This window comes from Kogia breviceps, chromosome 7 (assembly GCF_026419965.1).
Source record: "Kogia breviceps isolate mKogBre1 chromosome 7, mKogBre1 haplotype 1, whole genome shotgun sequence".
Lineage (NCBI taxonomy): Eukaryota > Metazoa > Chordata > Mammalia > Artiodactyla > Physeteridae > Kogia > Kogia breviceps.
In genome coordinates, this window is record NC_081316.1 from 38,660,305 (window position 1) to 38,685,445 (window position 25,141).

General features: G+C 53.7%; 1 protein-coding gene across 1 annotated transcript in view; it reads right to left on the bottom strand.

The window, feature by feature from the left end:
* OTOG (otogelin) overlaps nt 1–25,141 on the bottom strand; it is an 85,261-nt gene that overhangs the window by 14,404 nt on the left and 45,716 nt on the right. The window contains exons 29-42 of the mRNA XM_059069033.2: nt 23,653–23,769; nt 22,805–22,961; nt 19,539–19,565; nt 16,868–17,035; nt 12,363–12,641; nt 10,253–10,370; nt 9,453–9,532; nt 7,154–8,946; nt 6,156–6,324; nt 5,720–5,865; nt 5,072–5,161; nt 3,358–3,541; nt 541–761; nt 207–345 (exon numbers count right to left, since the gene is read on the bottom strand). Coding sequence (XP_058925016.1) covers nt 207–345; nt 541–761; nt 3,358–3,541; nt 5,072–5,161; nt 5,720–5,865; nt 6,156–6,324; nt 7,154–8,946; nt 9,453–9,532; nt 10,253–10,370; nt 12,363–12,641; nt 16,868–17,035; nt 19,539–19,565; nt 22,805–22,961; nt 23,653–23,769 — 3,688 coding nt within the window. The remainder of the gene's footprint in view (nt 1–206; nt 346–540; nt 762–3,357; nt 3,542–5,071; nt 5,162–5,719; nt 5,866–6,155; nt 6,325–7,153; nt 8,947–9,452; nt 9,533–10,252; nt 10,371–12,362; nt 12,642–16,867; nt 17,036–19,538; nt 19,566–22,804; nt 22,962–23,652; nt 23,770–25,141) is intronic.

Consider the following 25,141-nt stretch of genomic DNA (forward strand, 5'->3'; position numbering starts at 1 on the left):
GAAAATATTTATAAATTTATTAGTTAATATCTATTAGTGAGTGAACGACTAATTAAATCTGGGAAAGGCTAGACCTGGACTCAGGTCTGTGAGCCCCTTCTCCCACTCTAACAGGGGTGAGGCGCGAGAGCAACAGCAGCCATGGAGGAGACCCCCCCGGCCCTTCCCCTCTCCTCCCCCTCCCCGTCCCCACCCCTGCAACTCACGGCAGTAGTCAGAGCGCCGCCACTTGATGCACACATGGAACTTGTGGCACATGGCCACGTACACGGTCAGTGCCACGCAGGACTGCTGCACGTACTTGGTGTCCCGGATCCACAGCTCACAGAATGACTCCGGGGTGACCTGGGCCGTGCATCAGACGGTGCTGCCTACCTCAGGGCCCAGCTCCTCCCAGCCCGGCCCGGGGGCAACAAGGAGCTTTAGCAGGCTCCCAATCTGTCCCAAGATCAACACCTCTAGGGAGCTCGCCCCCTGCAGGTAGATGCTACCATTCTCAGCCCAGGAGGTCCCCCCACGCTGGACCCAAGTGATACCCACAAAGCGATGGCAGGCGCTGAATGTGTGGTTGGACACCATGCGAAGGCAGGGAGAGCAGTCGGCTGTGGAACAGCTGTCCGGGCGGAAGCGGGTCTGGCCCACCGAGGTCAGGGAGCTGGGCACCTGCCAGCTGTCCAGAAAGGGAGCAGGGTCCTCGGCCTCACCCAGCACAGAGCCATCCTCCAGGGTGAGGTCATTGGCTGGGTCCCCATCACAGATACCTGAAAGGGGCAGAATTACCCCAGCGGCCATAATAATCGCCACTCCCAGGTCCACAGCTGTCACACTGAATATTCCTCACAATAATTCTTTGAGACTGGTATCACTGTTATCCCCATTTTATAGATGAGAGAAATAAGGTACAGAGAAGCTAAGAAATGCACTGTGTAAGACACTGTCTTTGTTTAGGAAATACACACCAAAATATCTAAGGATAAAGGAACACAATGTCTCAAACATACTTTCAAATGGTTCAGAAAAAATGCATTTATGTAAAAGGCATATGCATAGAAAAGTGAATATATAAAAATGCATATATACATGCATATATACATGCATATGTATGTATATATATAATATACACACACACATACACACACACATATATATGGAGAGAGAGAGAAAGAGAAGCAAATAGGCAAAATGTGAACACTTGGTAAATCTGGGTCAAAAGTACATAGGAGTTCCTTATACTATTTTTGCAACTTCTAAGTTTAACGTTATATCAAAATTAAAAGTTACTCCAAAAAATCTGCTTTAGCAGAGATTGCTAGCTAATTATAACACCTGTTTCCTCTTCTTCCTGGGCGGTCCACTAGCCTGTTTCTCCCAGGCTCTCCTGTGGTTGGTGAGACCATGTGGTTAAGTCCCTGCCAATGGAACGTGAGTAAAGGTGATGGGCACCGCTTCCAGGTTGGATCTGTAAAACCTGCCCAGCTCTTTTCCTTTCTATGCAGTTGGAAGCTTGTGTTGAAAATGGCAGAGCCACAAGATGGAAGGAATCTCCATTTGGGAATTTATGTGTGCAAGGAATAAACTTCTATTGTGTTAAGGCACTGAGATGGGGGCAGGGCTGAAGTTTATCTGTCACAGCTTCTAACATGACCTTAACCTCCAGCTTCATCTCTCACACTCTAGGCTACACACACACACTGCCCTGCCCTTGACTTTGCTTATGGCGCTCCTTCTGTCTGAAACACTTTCTCAGAAGTCCTTCCTTCACGGGCCCCTCAGATGCACTGTCCATGACTGTCCCAATTCTGTGTAACAGGTTCAGTTTGCAGGTCTGTTTTGCTCTCTGAGTGCAAGGATTCATTTTCCCTTATAGTCTCACTCTCTCAATATTCCCCCAAGTTGCCTAGCAGGTGCCCAAGATACCAATGTTAGTCTGGATAAAATAGAAATAAATTCGCTGACTTCTGCTCTGACACCTCCAGGCACCAATTTCGTGAATATAAAGCATGATTTACTACAAAATCCTCAGATTTTTATCAACAGTCCCAATGGTCAGATTTTTGTCTTGGCATTGAGTCACTGAAGGATGTCACAAAGGCATCCTAGGGCTTCCCTGGTGGCGCAGTGGTTGAGAATCCGCCTGCCGATGCAGGGGACACGGGTTTGTGCCTCGGTCCGGGAAGATCCCACATGCCGCGGAGCAGCTGGCTCCGTAAGCCATGGCTGCTGAGCCTGCGCGTCCGGACTGCGCGAGAGGCCACAGCGGTGAGAGGCCCGTGTACCGCAAAAAAAAAAAAAAAAAAAAAAAAAAAAACCCACAAAGGCATCCTAGGGAGGAGCTGGCCCGCCAGAGGCTGACCACAGCACTCTGCATCAGGCACAAATAGTAGAAGGAAAAAATGGTGAGAAAGGGATAGCAGAGGAGGTGGTGATGGTGGCATGTGTGTGTGCGTGTGCGTGTGTGTGTAAGGAGAGATGTTTGTGCCAGTAAGAATGGAAGCTTCATAAGAGACATTTTGTCTTTTTTGCCTACTGTTCTGTCCCTAGTGACTGGTACATGGTAAATATGTGTTTATGTGTTGCACAGATGAAAGAATGAGCAGGGAGCAGGCTCACATGTGTTAGCTCATGTGTAGAGGCATTTTGAACACAGGGGCATGTGTGTGAATGAATAAAATGGGGGCAGATTTACGGATGGAGGGCATGCAAGTACGTGTGTGTAAGTATTCCTATGTCATCCATCATCATAATCACAACAGTTTGTCATGGAGCACCTTATGGGGGCCCACATCCTTCCGCACCTTCAAGGAGCAGCAGTCCACACTTAGACTCCTCCTGTACCCCTTGTTCTTATCAAAATACATCCAGGCCCTTTGGGCATGCTCTCTGCAACCATGCTGCGGTCTGAAGAGCACTAGTTCTGTGTTGTGGCATTTCTGCTGTGTGATCTTAGGCAAGCCACTCAACCTCTCTGAGCCCCCTTTCTTCTTTAGTTCAATGGCCATTCCTCAGGGCTATTGTGTGGATGATCTGGAATAAGTGAGATCAGAGTGTAGAAGTGTTTTGTGAAGTGCCCAGGCATATGCAGACAGGGAAGATTATCTGGTGTTAGGAAGCGATCAGGGAAGCTGACAATCTCGACTGAGGTGACAAGTGGCCGAGGCCAGAGCCCTGCACCATCTCCCTGCTGGCAGCTTCAGCCCCAGAACACAAGACATTAGGTCTCTGCCCTGGCAGCTCTGCTGGTCCCACCTCTGGCCCGGCACTCTGTCCCAGCTTTCCCTGTTCCAGAGGAACCTGTGTCTGGGGGCAGAGGTGGACCTAGGAAGCATCCCCCTCCCCCACAGCTGGGTCCCACCTCACCGCAGAGGCCACGGCCGTGGGCCTTGCTGGCTTTGCTGGCCTCCAGGATCATGAGTCCTGAGCTGTGGAGCCACTGGATCTGGATGTGTGATGGCGTCCGGATCATGTACATGTGGCCTGTGTCCTCAATTCTGAACCCATACCTGCTCACAGGGGGCCACACAGGCTGCAAGTCCACAGACACCTTGTGGGGGAGGGTGTTCAATGTGAGCACAGCTTGTCTGCCTGTCCATCCATCCCTCCCTCCCTCCATCCATCCATTTTTCCAACGAGCAGTTATTAAGCATCTGCTACGTGGTAGGCTCTGTTTCAGGCACACGCAGCCAAGACACAGTCCAAGGTGGCATGGAAAAGTTCTAAAAACATGTTATGAGCACAAAACAATGAAACAAGAAACGCAACAGCTGGAGGCAGGTGACATCTACATGCCCAAATAATCCTGAGCCCTTCTAATCACTCTCTTTTTTTCTGATTCTGCTCAGATCATTTCTTCTGGGAGACTGACCCTAAATCCCCAGCCCCTGTGTTGGGTACCCCTTCTCTGGGGTCTCCCCAGCTCTGTGCTGGCCTTTAAGACAGATTTGTTCCCTCATCAAGGCCCTCCATGGGCTGTGAGTTTCTTAAGGGCAGAAACTGTGTCACACTCACCTTTGAATCCCCAGTACCTGCCTTTGGGCCTGACATGAATTGGGGGCTCAAGCAATGTTTGTTAAATATGCAACACTTTAAACTCAGATACAACCCCTGCTACTTACAGACAAGGTTAAATTTGTATGTATTATGGATTATTAGTTTTACTATGTGGAAATGGGAGATGAATATATTAGGATTTTAAAATATTTATAATGACTGTATACTCTCCTACCCAAGAATCACTGTTTTATTAATCACTTTGCAAATTATCCAGTGCATAAACGACTGTGTTGAATAGAGGGAGCCCTAGCCCAGTAGTCAGAAAACTTTGACCTTGGGCAAGTCCCTGCCTCTCTCAACCTAGCCTTCCAAGCTGTACAGACAGGGCCATGGGTTCCACAATGCTGGAGCAGCTGGGATGAAACCCAGGGAGTTTTATGCTTAAGCCTCCATCTCATGGAAAACCCACTGCCCTAAGCCTTGTTCCTGGGAGTCTCACAAGGTGTGGCCCTTGTGTTCAATGTTCAAGAGCAGATTCTAGTAACAGGGCTGCAGGTCTGAGCTCAGGAATAGGTGGGGAGAGCCGACACTTTGGGACCTGAGGAGGAGATGAGTCAGCCCTACTCACCTTCCCACTGGGAAGAGCAAAGGCAGAGCCCTCGGGGCGGGTACCCCACAGAGGGTGGGCTGTGGTTGGGCACCAGCCTCCCTGACAGAGGTGGGCTTGATGTGAAGCCGATGCAGCTCAGTGTGTTCACATGGCCTTATATTTTTGTGAAAATTGCAGAAGTGAGATATTTTAACCACAATCATTTAAGGCTACTGTCTCTTGCCATTTAACTTCTTTTCAGTCGCAATGTTCCTCCTGGTACACTTCCTCCCCTGACATTAGAGTGGCCACAAATATTCTAATTAAAATCACCTCCAAATATAATTAATTTTGCATTATTTTTCTTTTAGAGGATCCCTCCCTACCCTTACTCCCAGTTGTGAATAAGCCTCAAAGCCCCTCCTCCCCTGATGCCCCGCCCCTCACCTGACTGCTGCCCTTCCCCGGGGGCTTGCTCTCTGATGCACTCACCTTCCGGTTGAAGCGGTCAATGGTAACCTGATGGGTCAGGTGAGTCACATTCAGCATCACCAGGCAGAATGGCGGCCAGTTCAGGTGCCCCTGCAGAGAGAACCCAGCCCTCATCTACCTGGAGCCCTGCTGCTGCCTCCTCCTGGGGAGCAACTCTTCACCCCCAACCCAATCTTGCCTCATTATGCTAGGGGCACCCACTGGGGCTATGCAGATGGTGCACAGAGTCCCACAGAACATGCTGCTTCCACCTGACCTCCTGCAAGCCCCCCAGAAAGCTGCCTCCTTTCACCTGGCTCATGGGAGCATCCTAGTAGGTGGTTCCCTGCAGCCAGGACCCTTGACCACAGGCCATATCCTAGGGGTGGGATCCCAGCTCCTCTGCATTTCAGTGCCTCTCACAGGGGCCTAGGCAGCTGGGAACAATGCAGGCCCCAGGAAGGGCCAGGAGATGGCGCTCCACTCACTCTTTCCCCAGGCGCTGGTTCCAGAAGACCCCCCTGACTGAGACAGACGGAGCTGCTGCAGGGGCCTCTTCATCTGTCCTCGCCTCTGATAACCCTCAAAACCCAACTCACTGCTCAATCTCCCCTCAAAACCTAGTCAGGTCCCAAGGCCCCAGCAGGAAGGGAAGCCGGGGACAGTTACCAGGTTGGCACTTTTGCAGTCGAGGACGTGGACAGTGACCATTTCGTCGGGGCTCTGGCTGAGGATGTAGATGGCCTCCTTGAACAGGGCTACGTAGCTCCCGTCGAAGGTGACAAAGCTCAGATCAGGGAAGATTGAGCACCGGCCTGGGGAGGGCAGGGACGAGAAGAATAAACAGATGCCCCTGGGGCCTAGGCCACCCAGGAACATGAGGCCTTCTCCTGGGTGATCCAGAGGCCTTGGGGGGCTGGACGGTCACACAGAGATCAGGGGTCACAAGGGTAGGAAATCTGCCAGGTCAGGGGTCAGAGGTCCCACAGGGGGTTCATGTCAGTGTTACCCTGAGGCTGGAAAGCACACAGGTGAGGCGCAGAGATTGCGCAGGGTTCGGGGTACGAGAAAGACATGGGAGGCGCCCGCGGACCCCACGACTCACAGGCACACTCCCAGAAGGGGCAGCAGCGGTCCCCGCCCACCCTCACTGCGAGGCCCAGGACCCCACAGCTAGGGGGCACAGCGCCCTGGGGACAGTGCTGGGACTGGTTCACTCTTATCAGTTGGCCCTCCAGGCAGATGTGGCGGACGCAGTCTTGCTCGGCGATTGGCTGGGGCACAGGGTGGAGAAACAGCCTGAGCGATCGCCTTGGGACCACGGTCACTCATTCCCCTGCTCCACTTACCCCCAAGCCGTGAGGGCACAGATCCTTACCCCATAGGTTCTGGCAGGTAGGGGACGCTGAGGTACGACAAGGGAACGGTGCCTTCACCCTCCCTCCATCCACCCAACACACACCATCGGGGGCCTAGGGCTGGGCTAAGAGTGAGACTGGGGTCAGGGGATTGAGTCCCAGAGAGTCTGCACATCCACCTGGCCCTGCAGAGAGTTCTAGGTACATAGGTATGCAGGCCTGCTAGCTCAGACTCGTAGAAACCCAAGCACACGCACGCGCACACAGTTTATCTCTTCTCTTACAAACGCATAGACATATACCATCTTGCAACACCACGTATCATATGCACAAGAACACACACACAGACAGACGAGCGTTCACATGGAGTCCCATACACGTAAACACAAACGAGTTCACACACAGTCCCATATGGGTACACACATACATGCAATGCACACAGCAGCACACCATGCTGTCACACCAAGCCATCCAATAGGCCCCTGGGTCCCAGGTGGGGCATGGAGGGATCTGCTATGGCATCAGAGGTCCAGAGGAGCCTGGAGAATTTGCAGGCTCCAGGAGCTTGGGGCAGGGGTCAGGATGGTGACTAAAGGGCCATCTGGCAGCCTGGAAGCTGGCTAAGGAGAAGCTGCCTCCGACCTTGAGGATGTGAGAGCACGATGGTGTCCAAGCCCCGGGGCACAGAAGGAGGGAAGGCATGGAGGGTTCACATACAGGGGCAGAACCCTGACAAGTCACTCACGACACAGACGGCTTCAGTGGTGGTGGCCAAGGCCTCGGCCGAAACTGCCGAGATGCTCTGGGCTGGAGCCGAGCGCCCAGACTGCTCGGTGGTAGCCTCTCCCTCCGGCTCTGCTGGAGGCTGAGGTCCTGCCGAGGTGCCATGGGCCTCAGCCAGCTGGGGGAGCAGAACCAGCGAGCTCTCTCGGGAGGCCGTCCTGGCTGAGACTCTGCTCAGCGGGTAGGACGTGGGCACCGGTGGTACTGTGCCGGCCCAGGGGCCCTCAGCCTCCGTCACCAAGGTAGCAGCAGTGTGGGCCACAGCAGGCGTGAGCTCTGTGGGGCCCCCGTGGGCAAAGCCATATATCCAGGTGGGCTGAGACACTTGCTCGGACAGGATGGCCATCTTCTCCGCGGTGCTCTTTCGTGGGCCAGCAGATACTGTGGAGGCCGCCCCCCCAGTCAGAGCCACAGCCACTACCCCAGAGGCTGGCAGCGTGGCCCCCAGAAGCAGGTCTGGAGCTGTGCCTGTTGCCTGAGGGACCACATGACTGGCCGGGTGCACGTGGGCCAGGACAGCGGGGGTGAGAGGCAGTGCGGGGCTGAGTGTCCGAGCAGGCAGAGTCGTGGCCACGGTGGGAGATGCGGCCTGTTGCTGTAGTGGAGGGGGGATGGCAGAGACGCTGGGGCCGGGAGTGGCCACTGGGGCGGACGTGCCCACCTTGGCCAGGGGCAGGCTGGTGTCGGGAGGCAGACCAGAGAGGAGCTGGGGCTGCCGAGTTGACTCCAGAGATGTGAAGGCTGAGGCCCCCAGCCCACGAGTGACTGTGGACAGGCTGGTGGCAGCTGCAGGCCCCGAGGGCAGAGTGGGAGGCCTGGTGGCTGCGGTGGCATACAACACAGGGCGGGGCAGGGCTGTGGGGAATGGGCTTGGCAGTGGGGATGCTGGTGGGCCCGTGGCCTGGCTGGGCCCAGGTTGGACCTTCTCTGTGGATGGCGCTGTCTCCACCATCTCGGTCACCAGGGGACTGGCAGGAAGCTGTTCTGGGGCTGTTCTAGCCTCAGCTGGGGGGCTGCTGGGACTGGAAATGCTCTGGGACTGTATGGGCTGGGGGATCCCTGTCCCCATCACGACCTCCGTTATTGCATGTGTCGGCAAAGCCTTGTGGGATCCTGAAGAAGTGGGAGGCTTGGAGGTCACTGCAGGGGAAGCCACAGGCCTGGAGGAGGGACTTGCAGGCAACTCCAGGCTCGGGGAGGGCTGGAGGGGTGTCGTCTTAACAGGCAAAGAGCCAAGGCCTAGGACCGTCACGGATTTGGTCACGAGAGGGAAGCGAGGTGCAGGGGGTGACAGGGAGGAGACTGTGATGTTGACGCGCCCTGCAAAGATCACAGTCACCCTGGTCGTCTCCATGGCACCCGACTCCATGCCTGATGTGGGCATCTGCTGTGAAAGGGGAAGGGATGAGGGCTCTAGGACACGGGGGGTGGCCAGGTGGCTGGCGGTCACTCCCGTGCTGGCCGGAGCCTCTGTGGGGTGCTCAGAGACGTTAGATGCAGTGACCCCCGGTGGCTGCTTCTGAGTGGCCTGGGTGGGGCCTGGAGACAGAGCTGGGCCCTCAGTGGCTGCCATGGGTGGGTTCAGGGCCGTGGTGAGCGGGACAGCTGGTGTGGGTGCTGGCCTGTGGGATGGGGCCCCGGGAGCTTCCTGTGGAAACTGCAGCTCCTCGTCACCGGGGGTGGGCAGCTCTTGACCGGGAGGCAGGGTCTCGTTGCCAAAGGCCTCCATGGGAACCAAAACCATAGGCTCCACACCTGGGGCAGACCAGAGGAGAGGCTCAGCCAGTGGGGCGACTGCTGCCCCAGGGGTCACCACTGGGCAGGGCTGTGATGTGGGGCTCCTGGGCTGGCACCCTTGGTGAGGGGGGTAGGCAGCCTCTGACGGCCAGTCAGGCTGCCTGACCAACCCAGGGACTCTGTCACGTGCTGTTAGATGGCCCAGGGAAGTCAGCAGGTCTGGACCTGTCCCACACCTCAAATCCTGAGCCCAGAGCCCAGAGCCCTCAGGTCTAAGTCTGGCCACTTTCTCAACACGTGACCCAAGCCAGTCCCTTCCCCAGATGGGCCTCATTTTTTCTCTCTGTGAACTGGGGGGAATGGACCAGGTGAGGTCCCTGCCTGCTCTAGACTGCTCTCCTTCCAGAGGCCCCTATGCTGACCCTGTTTCACCAGAGACCTGGGGGCTCTGGTGAGCATGACGGGTCAATGAGACCTGGGGGATTTACAGGCCCAAGGAGGGATGAGAAGTCCAGGCCACTCACAGTCCTCCAAGTAGACGCATCTCTGTGTGACTTCATCCAGGACCCTGGGGGTGGGACACACAGGCACACAGCCTTCCACCCTGAGGACAGAGCGGGGTGCCAGTCAGCGGTCTGGAGCACCAGGAGGGCCACCGCCTTTCACCTGGACGGAGCACAGACCTCATCCTTTCTCATGACACACGTGTGTGTGTGTGCATCTCATGTACACACTCACATGAACCTCCGTGGAGACAGCATGTACAGGAGCACACATACCAAAACACGCACGCTGCACACTCATGCCCTCAGACTGAGAGGAAAACACGAACAAAGGCTGGTTATGTGCACACTTGTGCCCACACTCACACATGCACACGTGTCTCCACTTAGGCGCATTCTCACGTTCCTCCTCCACGCCTGCAAAAATCAAATCCATTCACATGGATACATATACGTCCACACAGTCTGCCAAAACATCAGTGTACCTTATGCACACACACCCCGCTGCACCAACACCCAGATACATTCAGCTCATACGCATGTACGTACACACAGCTGTGTACAGCTGTGCACCCACAGGGCTCACCTATACACACATGTGCACAAATCGACATTCACATATGCCCATATCAGGCAGGTTCACTCTGGTTCACACACATCCCCATACCCAGTACACAAAACATACCTACACAAGTACATGTGAATACACGCACACCACAGTATATGTGCATGCCTAAACCCACAGACTACATATAAACCCATTCACTCAGATGTATGCTCAAATACACTGAGGTACACACCTTGACTCCATGCCACCTCACCTGGGCACATCCTGGCAGCTGGCTGCCCGTGGGTCCTGGCAGGTTTGGAAGCAGGGACTGGCACAGGCATCGTAGCGCCACTCACAGGTGGGGTAGGGAGCCCCCGAGGGCTTGGCATCTGGAAAAGTGCCCCAACCCGAGACAGTGAGACTGGGCACCAGCTCCTGATCAGGTGCCAGAGCACAGAGGTCATCCCAACTCAGCCCACGCCCACCCTGCTCCGTGGAAGACATAAATGGACTCGTGCAAGAAAAGTGAAGACTGAAATGAGATGAAACGAAACAAAACCAAATGAAATGAAATCAAATCAAATCCAACCTGAGGGGAAACCATATTCCTGAGAGTTGAGGTCTGTTACTGGGGGATCTTTGGGTCGGGACTCTGGGAACTTTGTGGAGGGGCTGAGGACTGGGGGGGTGGGGTGGGACTATGGAATGGGCAGTTGGGGTTGGGCTTTGAGAGGCAGCCAAAGAAGAGGCTGGGACCCCTGATTTTTCCATAAGGCTGCCCTGTCACCCTGACCTTCTGGGACCTTGGTGGCCAGGCTTGCCCCCTTAGACCTTGATAGCTAACAATAATAAAAACAACAACAGCCAACCCTTAACACCAAGCACTACACTCAACATTTCACAAGTATTTACTCATTAATCCTCATGATAATTCTATGAAGTAGCACTATTATTATCCCCATTTTACAGATGAGGAAACTGAGCACAGAAGACGCCAGGAATATTAAACTTTCCCAAAGGAGATTTCCTCAAAAAAGGCCTTGTGGCCAGTGCCTTGACAAATGAAGGATCCTCAGGGAAAGTCTGGAGCCTGTGGGGGGGGCTTCGAGGCAGACAAGACCCCAGACCATGTTGGCACAAGTGATCAGTCTCTGAAACCATGGCCTGAGCTGAGACGTGTGGGCAAGCTCCCCAGCAGGCTGGAGGGAGCAACCCCACCCAGGCAGCCCCGGCCTAACGAAGCCCCATCCCCAGTCCCCAAACTGCTGCTGACTGTGAAGAAGCCTGCTTTTATAAGATCCTTGAGACCAGAACTAGGAACTTACATTTGGGGAGCACCTACTATGAGCCAGGCCCAGAGCAAAGCCCGGGAGCTACAGTCAATCCTCACAACAATCTTCTGAGGCAAATATCCCCGTTGCACAGGTGAAGAAACAGGGTCAGGGAGAGGGGGCTGGGGCCCCTTCAAGTGCCAAGGACCGGGGTCAGGAATTGAACCCAAGGCTGTCTGCCTTCAGAGCCTGGGTGTCTTCCAGCAAGGGACACAAGTCCTGCCACATAGCCAGTGATGAATCTGTCCTGGGTGGGGTTCACTGGTGGACTTGATAGGTGACCGCTGAATGTGAGAGTGAGCTGGCCCAGCCCTGGGCTGGGAGGGGTGGGGGATGATAAATGAAAGTCTGACTGGGTACATATTTACACATGTGTACATGTAAATGGATCCATTCACACAGCACGGGTGCCCTCACAGGCACAAACATACATGTGCACGTGCAGGACAGAGAGGCCAGCCTGGAGCAGTAAGGAAATTGTGATCACTGTCTCCAGGGTTTAGGCAGAGAACAACTACTTTTGGGGCTGACCCACCTGGCAGGGAGATGGCAAAGCCCTGGAACCCATTGGTCTCAGCTGGAAAGGGCACGAAGCTGCTTCATCACCGCCCAGGATCTTGGGCCCCTCATGGGGGCCGGGGGCGCTGTGGCCTCCTCGGGCTGTGCCCCAGTGGGCAGTCTTTGAGCTCACAGGGCAGGCATGTGCCCCCATCAGCAAGAAACCTGAGCCCGCGGGCTGTGCAAGCTGCGGCCACAATGATCACTTTTCTCACTTCCACAAAGGCCACCCTATTTTTAGACCTTGTAAATGGCTTGTGGGAGTAGGCAGGACCCAGGAAGCTGGCTGGGCCCCAAGTCACAATGCCCAAGGCTCCCTAGGCCACCAACAAGGAGGCCCAGCCCCCTCCCATCTCATGGGTGGCACCCATGTGGCTTCCCTGTGACAGGAGAGTGAGGATCTCGTCTCCTGGGGGCAACTGGGAGGATGAGGTGGGAGGGAAGCTGAGCAAGGGGCGGAGGAGCTGAGGGCGATGCAGGGTAGACACCTACCCAGAAGGCGGAACAGTGTGCCCCGGCGGAAGGCCTCCGTGTGCTCGTAAAGCCGGAGGGCCAGCACTGGGCCCAACACGTAAAGGAAGGCCCCGGGCTCCGCCAGGGACTCCAGGGCCACCAGGCCTGCACGCCACGTCTCCCGGTGCAGCGAGAAGGAGGCATGGTGGTGGAAAGCATCGCTGGCCTGCCACTTGGCCAGCTCCAGAGACCCGTTGGCCATGACGTGGAGGAAGAAGTTGGGTCTGTCCGCTGCCTCCAAGGATATCACATCTGGGTCTGCAAAGAGCCACGAGGGTGAGGTCAGCAGAGAGAGGTCCGGATGCGGGGAGGGGGCAGACACCCAGGCACCGTCTGCAGTCTCAGCAACTCAGGACTGGGCCCTGCTCCTCCAAGCCTACCCGCCTCCCCTCAGCCTACCCACCTCTGCCTGCCGGCTGCCCCTCGGCACACACCATCTCTACCCGAGGGAGGGAAGGTGGGGGGTTAAAGCCCCAACTGCAGAGCCTTGGGGAGGTGACTGAACTATCCCCTCCTCCCTCCTTCCCTCTCTCCTTCCTTCCGTTCTCTCCTTCCTTTCTTCTTCCTTCTTTCCCTCTCTCCACCTTCCCTCCCTCCTGCAAACATCTTTGAGGCCCTTCCGTGTACCATGTGCTAGTCTAGATGCTAGGGATACAGCAGTGAGTAGGACAGACAGAAACGGCTGTCCTGGTGGAGTTCTGTTCTATGGGACGTACTAGACAAGCTGGGGTTTGCTGATTTGTTGGTTTTCTTGGTCCTGCCCCTCACAGAATCCCAGAGGGTCAGAGCTGGGGGACCCGAGGCTGAGCCCAACCCACGGCAGGGAAACTGCCCCAGAGATGGGAAGAGGCCTGCCCAGAGGCCTAAGAGCTGGGCTCTGCTGTCCTCTCTCCTATCTCCACGCTGCTGGGTAGATCTCCCCTGCCCACCCCCGCCACGGGGCCCTGCAGCGTCAGGGCCCAAATGCACAAGCAGGTGTCTGGAGTCCCGGCCCGCCATGGCTGGCTGTGCTGCGGGCAAGTGAATTCACGCCTCCAGGCTGTGAGGGACGAACGGTGTGTGAAAGGCCCAGCACAGGGCCTGGTGTGTCTCCCCCTCCCCACATCACCACTCCACCCCGTGGCCCCAGGAGATATCGCACAGAGTTCCTGTTAGACCTCCCTGGGCAACTGTGAGAAGAAATGAGGTAACTGGGGGAAGAATTAATTATTAATGTCAACAACAACTGCTATTGATCAGGACTTAACTCTGTGCCAGGCATGATGCTAAGCAAGCTCTCTACCTACTGCTTTTATTAAGTTTCAAGAGAGCCCTGTGAGGTGGTGAATTCATTCATTCAGCAGCTAATATTACTGAGGCCCCCACCAGGTGCCAGCACTGTTCCAGGCACTGGGGACACAACAGGGGACGACAAAACGACAAAACCCCTGTCCTCATGGAGCTGACATTCAAGTAGCGGGTGGTGGGTGGGAAGTAAACATAATGAACAAGCAAATTCTATAACAGGTTAGAAGGTGACGACATTGTTATCCCCATTTTACAGATGAGGGAGGTGAGGCCTAGAGTCACACCGACGGTGGAAAAATGAGGCAGGATTGGAGCCCAGGCTCTTAACCACTGCGCAGTCAGCCCCAGGAATGGAATCCAGGAGTGGGCATGGGGCAGCCCAGGTGGGTAGAATGCTGAGTCCCTCGCTGGGTGACCTCAGGCAGCTCACTTCCCCTCTCTGGGTCTTGGCTTTCTCATTTGTGAAGACTGGAGTTGGCCTAAATCAAGGTTCTCAACCATTTGTCCTGAAGTCCTCCTAACGGGGGAGAGGTTGAAAGCCAGACCTAGAGGTACAGTTGTTCCTCGGTACAACCCCCGGTACCCAGATCCAAGGATGCTCAAGTCCTTTACATGAAATGGCCCAGTACAGTCATCCATCCGTATTCATAGGTTTCCATCTGAAATTCCACCCACTATTGGTTGAATTCGTAGATGTGGAACCGTGGATACAGAGGACTGACTGTACAAAGTCTTGTGTTTTACTTTAAATAATCAAATGATTTTTTACCTTCCATTTTCTAAATTTTATTTCTCTTTTAATCTCTCTGTTTGGGAGGAGCGTGCCAAAAGTGACAGCCTGGTTGCTGTCACTTACCCCTTGGGTAAGTTACCTAACCTCTCGGGGCCTCAGTTCTCACATCTGTAAATTGGGAAAATAGTAGCACCTACCTCCTAAGATTGTTGTGAGGGTTAAATGAGTTATTATATATGAAGCCCTTAGAACAGTGCCCAGCACACAGCAGGTGCTACAGAAGAGTGAGATATTATTAATAATCAATCAGTAACCTCCTCCAAAAATCTTTAAGTAAAATTGGTACTCCAGGGAGATGTACCAGGTTGTGGCTTGTGTCCCTTTAGTACATCTTATAGGACATCAAGACCATGAGAGTGAGAGGCTCAGGCCTAAATGACTGCTGAATCCTCCTCTCTGTGACATCTTCTGCTCTCCATTTCTTCCCATCACAATCTTACGCATCCTTCAAGGCCAAATTCAAGGGACACCTCCCCCACGTAGCCACTGCAAATCTTACCTGGAAGGTATGTTCTTTTCTGCTGTCCGGTACTCTGGGCACAGCACAGGGAAGGAACACAGGATGGGGTGGGAGTGGGAGCCTGGGTCCTCACTGGACCCTGCCCCCAGCTGCCCAGGAGACCCAGGTCTGAGATGGAGGCTGGCCTTCACAGCCTCTGGGCATCCCATCCTCAAGTGACATTCTCCAGGGCCAGGCTACTCTAGGGTTTGCTTAACATGCCATAAAACCACTGGAAAATCAACACCCCCTCTAGACTAGACCTTACTTACTGGGCTAAAATAATGAATGGAGAACACAAAATTCCCACTAAGCAGATGGTCCATTACATCTGGAAGGTTATAAGACACCCTTCCTTCTTCAAGCAGGACCACACAGATCTGGGGGTCGGGAATGTCTCGGGAGGAAGTGTTCTCTTTTGGGGCAGTGGGGATGCTCCTGGCCCTCCTGTGGCCCAGTCCCTGGCTCCTCACTCCCAGGTTTCCTCATGTAGTGACATGATTCCTCCTGGCACCTCCTACTGTACCCCCGGCTCACCCCACCATGAACATCCCCTTAGCTGTGCCTGGGGTGTCCCTCCCCTCCTTAAAGCCCTTCCATGGCTCCCCACTGCCCTGAGGATAAAGATCCACCTCCTGAGCTTGGCTTATAAGTCCATTCCTGGCTCCTTTCAACCCTTCAAGGGACAACACTTATTCTAAGAAGCCTCTCCTGACTCCCCAAGACTGAGTTAGGGGCTCCTCCTTCCCACAGGCATTGTAACTGCCTTTGACCTGTCTGTCCCCTGGACGGGGCTGTGGACTTCTGCTGGGCAGGGGTCGTGTCTCTGATGCCACTGGTTCCCCAGTGCCCAGCTTGGAACAGGGCTCAATGAAAGGGAAGGAGGCAAGGAGAGAGGAAGGCGAGGAGGAGGGGAGGAAGAGAGAGAGAGAAAGAGAGCACGATCCTCATAACCAGATAAACCACAGACCTGAGAATCTGAGAACTTAAATTCTTAGGTTGGAATGAACTCTCTGAGATGTGTGTTGGTTCAAGATTCCGGTCGATGCTGGGATTGGCTTCATGGACCATCCCTGTGATTAGGGAGATACTGACTAGATGGCACCAACAGGATTTGCGGGGAGAAACCCCGATCAGTGATCACAGTGACCACACACTGGGACACACACAAATGGCCACAGAAGAGAAGGGTTCCTAGCACTGATGAACGGAGGCCTTGGCTGGCCCAGCGCCCAACACAAACACCACCGGCGGTCACTCCCCACCGGGCAAGGTCCTGCCACTGCTCAGGCGCTACTGAACTCTGAAGAGAAGATGGTGCCCACTACAGCTAAGCCCTTTAGGTCTGCCGGCAGTCTGAGACCCAGGAGGCTGGCTGGTTCCAGGTGTGCCTCAGTCTGTGTAACCCACCAGCCCAGAACTCAGGACCATAACCTGAGCAAATCAAGAGCCCACTCCTCCATTCACAGGAGAAGGTCCCATTGGAGTTAATATATCAGCCAATTCCCCTCTGGTATTTACAGTCTCTCTAGTCTTAAAAATAGAGAGGAGAAGTAGGGAGGGGGGTAGAAGAGGGAGAATAAGAAGGAAATTTAGGGGGATGGATGGGAAGTAGTAGTTATTGCTGCCCAGCTTTTCTGGAATACAGCTGCTGTGTGAAGCAAGGTCCAAAGGTACATCTGGACCTTGGCCTCTCTGGTTTTTTCAAGAAGAAGATAGAAGGTGTTTCTTGAAAGAGGCTAAGAGGCTGACCCAGCACCCTGTCTCAACTGGGAAAAGGGTGCCTGTTGGAGCCCCACATTTCTCCAGCTGCTATAGCTGGCTTAGGGTCGTAGCATCCTCCCCTCCTCCAGCACCTGTTTCCCTCCACCAAGTGCTGGAGTGGGGCCAGAGGGTGGGCCTTACCGTGCGCCTTGGCCTTGTACAGGGCAGCCGTCAGCAGGAAGTTCACAATGTCCCCCGGCGCCACATCCTCTGCTCTCACTAGGACTATGGCACCGCCTGCCACCTTCATGGCCACCAGGGCACCACTGGCTGCCAAGCTAGCCAGCTGGTAGGGGCCCTTACCTAGTGCTGGAGAGAGGGGGCCCAGTCATAAGCCCTGCCACCCTGGGACTTTACTTGCCTCCCATCCCTACCTGCCCGGCCCTGCCAGAAGCTGGAGGAGAGAGGATACTAAAGAGCTCTTGGCCACATCGCTCACCCCAGGCCCCGGGGACCTTGATATCCATGAAAAGGAAGGAAGGGACGGGAGCCCCAGGCTGCCAGCCCCTGATGGGAACTGACCCTCCGCACAGCACCTAAATCACTTCACAGGAATCCTGGAAACAAGGCCACCCGTGGGGGGCATCTGGGCCCCCCAAACGTCTCTCCATGGGCCTCTCCCCCTGACTAAGACTACCATTCCAGCTGCTGCGCTATTCAGAGTCGCCTCTGGGAGAAGATGCCAGACCTGGTCTCTGCCCACCTGAAGTCTGAAGGGTAAAGGCCAGGAAGGCTTGGGCCCAGCATTAGTGTTTATCTATTTATTTCAAACATGTGTCACCTCTGTGTCTCTTGGGTTCCTGCGGTGGTCGGTTGTCAGTAAACTGGACAGGGGCATGGGTTTCCTAGACCACTTGCAACAGCCTCATAACTGACCTCCCAGCCTCTGGTGTGCCCCGCCCTCCAGTCACCCTCCCAGTCACCCCCTTTGGCGACTCCTCAGTGGCTTCCTTTCGTCCTCAGGATAGACTCCAAGAGCCCAGCTTGATTCAGCGGCCCTTCACGCCCCAATCCCGGCCCCTGCCACACTGAATTTCTCTCGCTCTTCCTTGTAAGAGCTGTGTGGTGTCCTACCTCCTGTCTCACTCGCGCTGTCCCACCCACTCAGCGCAGTCCCCCCACCATTCTGTGCCTGGGGCCAACGCCTCCTCAATCTCTGGGGCCCAGCTCAAATGTCACCTTCTTGGTGAAGCTCTGCCAGCACCCTTTCCCACCACACGCAAGCGTCCTCCCTCCCCTGTGCTCCAGCGGTCTCGGAGCATGGCTAATGCTGATCACAGCTCTTATGAGGAGGGTCTCGATTGGGGGTCCACGTCTGTCTTCCCTACCAGACAGGACACAGGCAGTGCTGCGCTGGCTTAACAATCAGCTCTCACAAAATGAACAAACAAACAAAACCCCATTTGGTAATGTTTGCTGATTTCCATGAATAAATACTCCCACCAGTGGTCAACGTCAAACTACCGATTGAATGTGGAGTGAAGAACACACAGTGGGTTCTAGAAGGCCAGGGTGGGCCGGCTCCAGAGCACCACTGGGACAGGTCTCATTAGCTGGTGAATCCCCAGCACCCGGCAAAGGCCTGGACCAAAGAAAATGCTGGTAGAAGAGCAGAGTAAGAATGGGTGGGTGGGTGGGTGGGCGGGTGCAGGATGCTAGAAACAGCTTGTCCTTTGCCAGTTACTGCCACCCAAAATGCCACAGAAGGGAGAAAACTCTGCTCAGAGCTGTCTTGCTGAAATGTCTTGCCTGGTGTCAGACAGACCCCGCCTGTGCAGGGACTGCAATCCTCCCATTGCAGATTCCTGCCTTCAGGGGTTAAAGGTTTGGGCCATCAGGAGCCCCTTGAGGCTAGCATTTTGATGGGACTGCAGGCACTGTGAATGATCGTGTTGTACCCTGGTCCAGCCCTCATCTCACAGACCCCCTAACTGGCATCCTTGTCTCTTTAGTCAGTCCCCCCCACTATTTCACCCACTATACTCTCACCAGAGGATATTTCTCAAACCAAATCTGATAATGCAGTTATTTGAGGACGGAGCCTTGGGCCTTTACCCATACAGGCCTGCTCCTGGCAGGATGGTGCCTGGAAGCGGGGGCAGAGGGGACCTCAGAAGTCAAAGCTGAATGGCACCAAGGACTTGATGAGTATCTAATTCTGCCAACCTGGCCCCACCACACAAAGATCAGCGCTGAAAACTACTCCTGGGCAGCCCTCCAATCCCACCCAACCCCAGTGATTAAATTGACTCATGGATTCTAACACTGGGGTCTTTAACCTCCCTGGGGTCTTTAGTCATGACCTGGTTAATGCAGAAGTTGGAGCATATCCTGGTGCCCTGCAACACTGGCTAAACTTAAAGATGAATCTGACAGGCTGTGCCAGACTGTAAGTTTCGCCCCAGCAAAGGAAGAGCAGTTTGCATTTGCCTTTGCCAACTCAAAACTTGAGGAAACCCAAGACAATGTCCTGTGGGCCTGATGAGCTAGATTATGAAAGCCATGGGGCAGCATGTTGGTGCAAATGGAGTTTTCACTTCCTGGTGAAGCTGCCCCACAGGAGCACATCCCTGGGAAGCTAGCCTGGCCTGGGCTCTGGACAGACGCTGCAGGAACTGCTGGAGACAGAGCTCCGGGGCATCCCTGGGCCCTGCACTGTCAGGGCTCTGTCTGCATGACGGAGTCTTCCTGCTCCATGTCACTGCTCCTCCAGGGCCAGCAGGGCCTCAGGACGGCTGCTGCTGTTGTGGCCCCAGGGCAGGGATGGCAGTGCCCCAGCTTTCAAGGCTCCACCTGGGGAGGATGAGCTTACCTTTGTTAAAGAAGTCACAGTCGTATGCTGAAAGAGAGAGAACAGAGACTTCTTGAGAAGCCTGGAACAGATGCGCAGGGCCAAAGCCCCATCCCAGCTCTCTCTCCTTCCCCAAGGAAGCTGGACCAGGCCAGCAAGGGCTGGACCTGGCCTGTCTCCCAAACGCCAAGATTCAGATATGGTCATTAGATCCAGATGTCTTAAGGTGTAGGAAATACAATGGCTCCCTCTCTGTGTCCCTAACACAAAGTTCAAAGCCTGGCCCAGAGTAGGCATTCAGCATGTACCAAATGAATGAATGAATGAATGCTGGGACAGAAGGGTATGTTTTGTGTGACCTCAAAGGGCAAGAATTGAACCAAGGAATGGAAATTCCAATCGGAAATGTTGTGGAAGGTCCTGGAGGAATGCAAGCACAAGATAGAAGTCGGTCTTTCAACAGCCTTGAGTAGGAAGGGACCCAGGGCCTCCAGAACCCAAGCCTTTTTCAGGCCCCTGGGTGCAGTCTCCATCAGGTTTTGACAAGCTCCTCCAAGTATGTGCTCCATACGCCCCCTAGTGGCGCAGCGCAGCACCACAGCTTGTTCCCCTGGCATGTAGGCCACGGATTCCTTAGTCCACTGGGATAAGCTGGGGACTTTGCAGGGGGCACTTGAAGCCAGGAGCAAGACCATGAGAAGCCAGGTGACCGAGTAGGTCTGGGGAAAAGGCTGGGGAGGGGTCTCCCTCACTCACAGGCATGGTCTGAAGACAGCCACCAACTCCACCCGACACCCCCAAGCCCCATGATGAACACTATTCCTTTGCATTTGGCATTGCCCTCTGGAAACAGCACCAGGAATCAGTAGACTGACCCACCATGTGGCTATGGGTAAGTATGTTCTTTTCCTCACTTGTGGACTCAGAAGATTGAACTTGAAAATTAAAAGATCTCCAAGTATCTGGTTTCAAGTGTGTACCAGGTTAATGGGAGGTCGCCCAGAGAAGTCGTGAAGAGCCAGCTCTCTAGAGACCCGCAAACCTGGACTGAAATCCCATCTCTCTTACTCATCAGCTGTGCATACTGAGACAAGTTTCTCAACCTCTCTGAAATTTAGTGCCCTCCTCTGTAGGACGGGGACTACCACTAGTATCTGGCCCATAGACTTGTGAGGCCTGGACTGGGGTAAGGCAAATGCTCACCTCAGGTGCAAAATTTAAGGGGACCTCAAAAATCTCAGTAATCAGGATATGTAATTTTTTTTTTTTTTTTGCGGTATGCGGGCCTCTCACTGCTGTGGCCTCTCCCGCTGAGGAGCACAGGCTCCGGACTCACAGGCTCAGCAGCCATGGCTCACGGGCCCAGCCGCTCCACGGCATGTGGGATCTTCCCGGACTGGGACATGAACCCGTGTCCCTTGCATCGGCAGGCGGATTCTCAACCACTGCACCACCAGGGAAGCCCAGGATATGTAATATTTTAATACAATTTTTAATTGCAAAATTAATGCAAAATATCCATGATGAACAAAACACCAAAATTTTAAAATAGACAAGATCAGTGACAGCACCTTGCTGAGCCATACTGGAGTCTGAGGCAAAAGGAAAAATCAATAATATTGAGGCTGTCATTACTTAAAATTGTGATATTTTGTTCATCAGAGATGTTTTTGCATTAGTTTTGATTTTTTTAAAAATATTGCCTTTTTTGGTACCCCCTTAAATCTTGTGCTCCAGGAACTGGCCTCGCTTGCTTCACCCTAGGCCTGAATATTAAGTGAGTTAATGCACAGAAGGCACAGGGCCTGGCACACAGTAGATTCTCAGTAAACGTGTGTTCCCTTCTCCTTCCTGAAGGATTTTTATCAGAGAAGTAGAAGGAGAAGCAGACTGCATGAGGACCCAAGGCTTCTGTGATCGAAGAGGCTCACGGTAAAATGGGCAAAGAAAAAGGAAGCCAAAGGCAGATTCTGCTCCATCTTCTTCCTGAGGTCAACCTGCCTGGAGCCCCATGTCCCCACGAAAAATGACAGCAGCCTCGGCTCTAGCACAAGCACTGTGCCAAGCGCTTTACCTGCATTTTCTCAGGTAAATCTCACAGCTCCCTGCAAGGAAGGTACAGTTCTCTTAACCCTCAATTACTAGTCAGAGTATAAGGAACATGCCCCAGGTCACCCTGCTTGGTGGAACTGGAGTCTGAACCCAGACAGTGTGGCCCCAGCACCTGTATAGTAACCACTGCACCACAAAGTGAGGCGTCTTGCACCAGGAAGATCTTTGGTATGCAGAAACAAATAATAATCAATTAATTAATCATTTAAATTTCTATGAATTTTATTTCATCTTTTAAATATTTACTTTTGTATCTGTTTTGTGACACACATTTACACTAATAGTACATGTACATGTACATGCATCTATGTGTATGTGTGTGTGTATATATATATATATATATATGTATGTATATATATATGCATGTATGTGTGCTCAAAATGTTTTTACTTGATAGGAGTGGAACCAAAAGCATTTGCAGACCACCAGCGCTCCAGAAAAATTGCTATCTTGTGGTGCCTCTGATGGGCCCCATGAGTCTCACCTGACAAAGGGCTTTCACATTCACTATCTCTTTTTTTTTTTTTTTTTTTGTGTGTGTGGTACGCGGGCCTCTCACTGCTGTGGCCTCTCCCATTGCGGAGCGCAGGCTCCGGACGCGCAGGCTCAGCGGCCATGGCTCACGGGCCCAGCCGCTCCGCGGCACGTGGGATCCTCCCGGACCGGGGCACGAACCCGCGTCCCCTGCATCGGCAGGCGGATTCTCAACCACTGCGCCACCAGGGAAGCCCTCACTATCTCTTTTGACCCTCACAATAAACCTGGTGGGACAGGTCTATTCCTATTTTTCAGATGAGAAAATGGAGGCCCAGAGAGGTTGGGGGAGTTGTTTGAGGTCACACAGCTTGCAAATGGCAGCTGTCTGGGTCTGGAACCCAGGGCTCCTGACTCCTCTGGTAAAGTGGTTAAGAGCATGGGTTTGCAGCCAGACCATCTGCAATGGAGATGAGCCCTGGCTCCTCCACCAACCTGTGTGACCTTGAGCATGTTACTTAATCTCTCTCTCTTTCTAGCCCATTTCTCCAACTGTAAAACAGGAATAAACAGTCCTACTTCACAGGGTAGTTATAAGAATTCAATGAATGATAAGCACAAACCAGAGTGATGGGACCCCACAAGCCTGCCCACAGAAGGGGCCCCACTCTCCCCATCGGATGACTGGTCTGGACACTCACGGCAAAGGCGCGGGGTCCTCCAATCGACGGCCACCCCATGCTGGCAGCACTGGTGGGCATAGGCAGACACGCTGGCACAGAAGCACTCACAGTCACCGCCCCGGCTGCACCCACATGTGTCTGTCAGGCAGTTTGAGTAAAACCAAGTGACATCGACCTAGAGGAGGTCAGAAGTCAGATGTCAGAGGACAGATCCTGAATGTTAGCCCTTCAGCTTCTGGGCTGATGCCACTCAGCCTCAGGGAGCAGCATAAACGTGAAGGCACCACAGGATGGGGCGAGCTGCCCATGTGGGGTGAGGGCAGAAAGGCAGGCAGCTGACAGGGAAACGTTAACTCCATGACCCAGGTAGACCCTGCTTTTGAGAACTAAGCTTTCTCCTTCCTCGGGCCTAGGCTATTGGATCCAGGGCCTTAGGGTGTGGCTGAGAAACAGACGTGGGGTGTGAACCCCCAGCCAGGGCCAGAGACAGCCAAAGCCCATCTGACGGCAGCCTTCGAGGCCCTGGAGGGGGCCACGCAGAGCGGAGCACCAGCTCTCCTCTGTCTCCACTGAGGGCTGATGCCACAGCATGAGGGGTCCGTGTTCACCATACAGAAGAACTTCCTGATTGGGAGGAAGAGCCTGATTGAGATAGGCTTGAAAAGGGCACAGAAGCTGTTTGACTGTGTCGGTCCCAGGGAAACAGGGCAGACGCATCCGAGCAGACCAGAGGCAAGGGATGGCAGAGGTGAATCTTTCCTCTAGACCTGAGGTGTCTCTCCAAGTCATGGAGGGTCTGAGAGCAGAAGGGATTCCAGGGAGGTGGGAAGGGGGCCCAGGAGCAGCCAAGCCTGGAGTCCACTCACCACAGGGTGGCAGGTCTCAAACACCTCGCTGAGCAGGATGCTGCACTCCTTTTTGGCAAAGGGTTCTCGGAGAGGATTCAGGACACATGTGTCTCGGGGGTCGAGGGTGTCTGGGCACTGAGGGGGCAAAGGCAGTGCTGTTGATCTCCCTACCCCTCAAATGCCTGTTGCCTGATGTGGTGGAGACTCTTAGAGTGGCTCCCTTGATCCCGGCCTCCTGTGTTCATATCCTTGTATAATCCCCTGCCCTTGAATGTGGGAGGGACCAAACTGACAAGTCGACTAAAGACAGCAAAGGTGACACATGGATGTGGTTATGTGCCAGTGACTGCATTATCATGTTACATAAGAGTGCAGAGCCCATCTGGCTGGAGTCTCTCCCTTGCCGGCTGTGAATGGCACGTGGCAGGAATGGTGGGTGGTCTCTAGGAGCTGAGGGTCATCCTGGGCCAACAGCTCGCAAAAAAAACTAAAGCTCTCAGTTCTATGACTACAAGGAATGGCTGTCAACACCACATGAGCTGTCAGAGAAGCAGATCCCTCTCCAGTTGAACCTTCAGATGAGAGCCCAGCCCTGGCTGACACCTTGGCTGCAGCCTGTGATACTGTATGCAGAGAACTGAATCAGGCTGTGCCCTGACTCCTGACCCACAGAAACTGTGAGATAATACACGTGTGTGGTTGGATACTGCTAAGTCTGCAGTTATGGTGTTACACAGCCATAGAAAACTAATACAGATTTCCCTGATGTCTGCTGAACCTCCTCCCCTAGCGTACATTGTCACTGTAGCCCCCCAGAGTATGCCCAAGGGGATTATTGAGAGATAAATGACAGTGAAGAGTGACAGGAGGGAAGCAATAAAGGTTAGTCACCCACTCAGCTTCTCTAAAATGGAATGGGTTAGAGCATACTTTTCTGAGGCTGTGAGAACAGCCTTGCCCCACCTCAGGATTACATTTAGCTCCAGGCCATGACTAACTGCTCCCCTGACAACAGTCTACATAGGCTTATCTCCACCTACTCCCCAACAGAGAACTAGGAACCTAAGATCACCCAGTCCAGGAAAGGCAGATATGTAACACTCATATCACCACTCTCTAATGCAGCACCCATGGCAGACATAACTAATCACTCACAGTTCTTCAAGATGAGCCTGACACAAGTGTTGGTATTTCTCAACATAGCTGCCCAGGCAGCCTCATCTGACTGATCAGATTTGTCACATGAAGTGAAATCTATTCACTATCCCTCTCCCAGCCCCTTCACTTCACAGAGGACCACAGAGAAGATGGGACTTACTCAAGGTCACCCAGCAAGTCACTGGATGGTCTAACACAAGAACCCCAAATAATAAAACAAACAAAAGTAAAACAAAATAAAATAATTTTTTAAGTAAAAGAATAAGAACCCAGATCTCCTCCTGTCAGCTCAGTGATGTTTTCCCCCCATTGCTCACAGCTTGGCAGCCTCAGACATCTCCCAAACCTC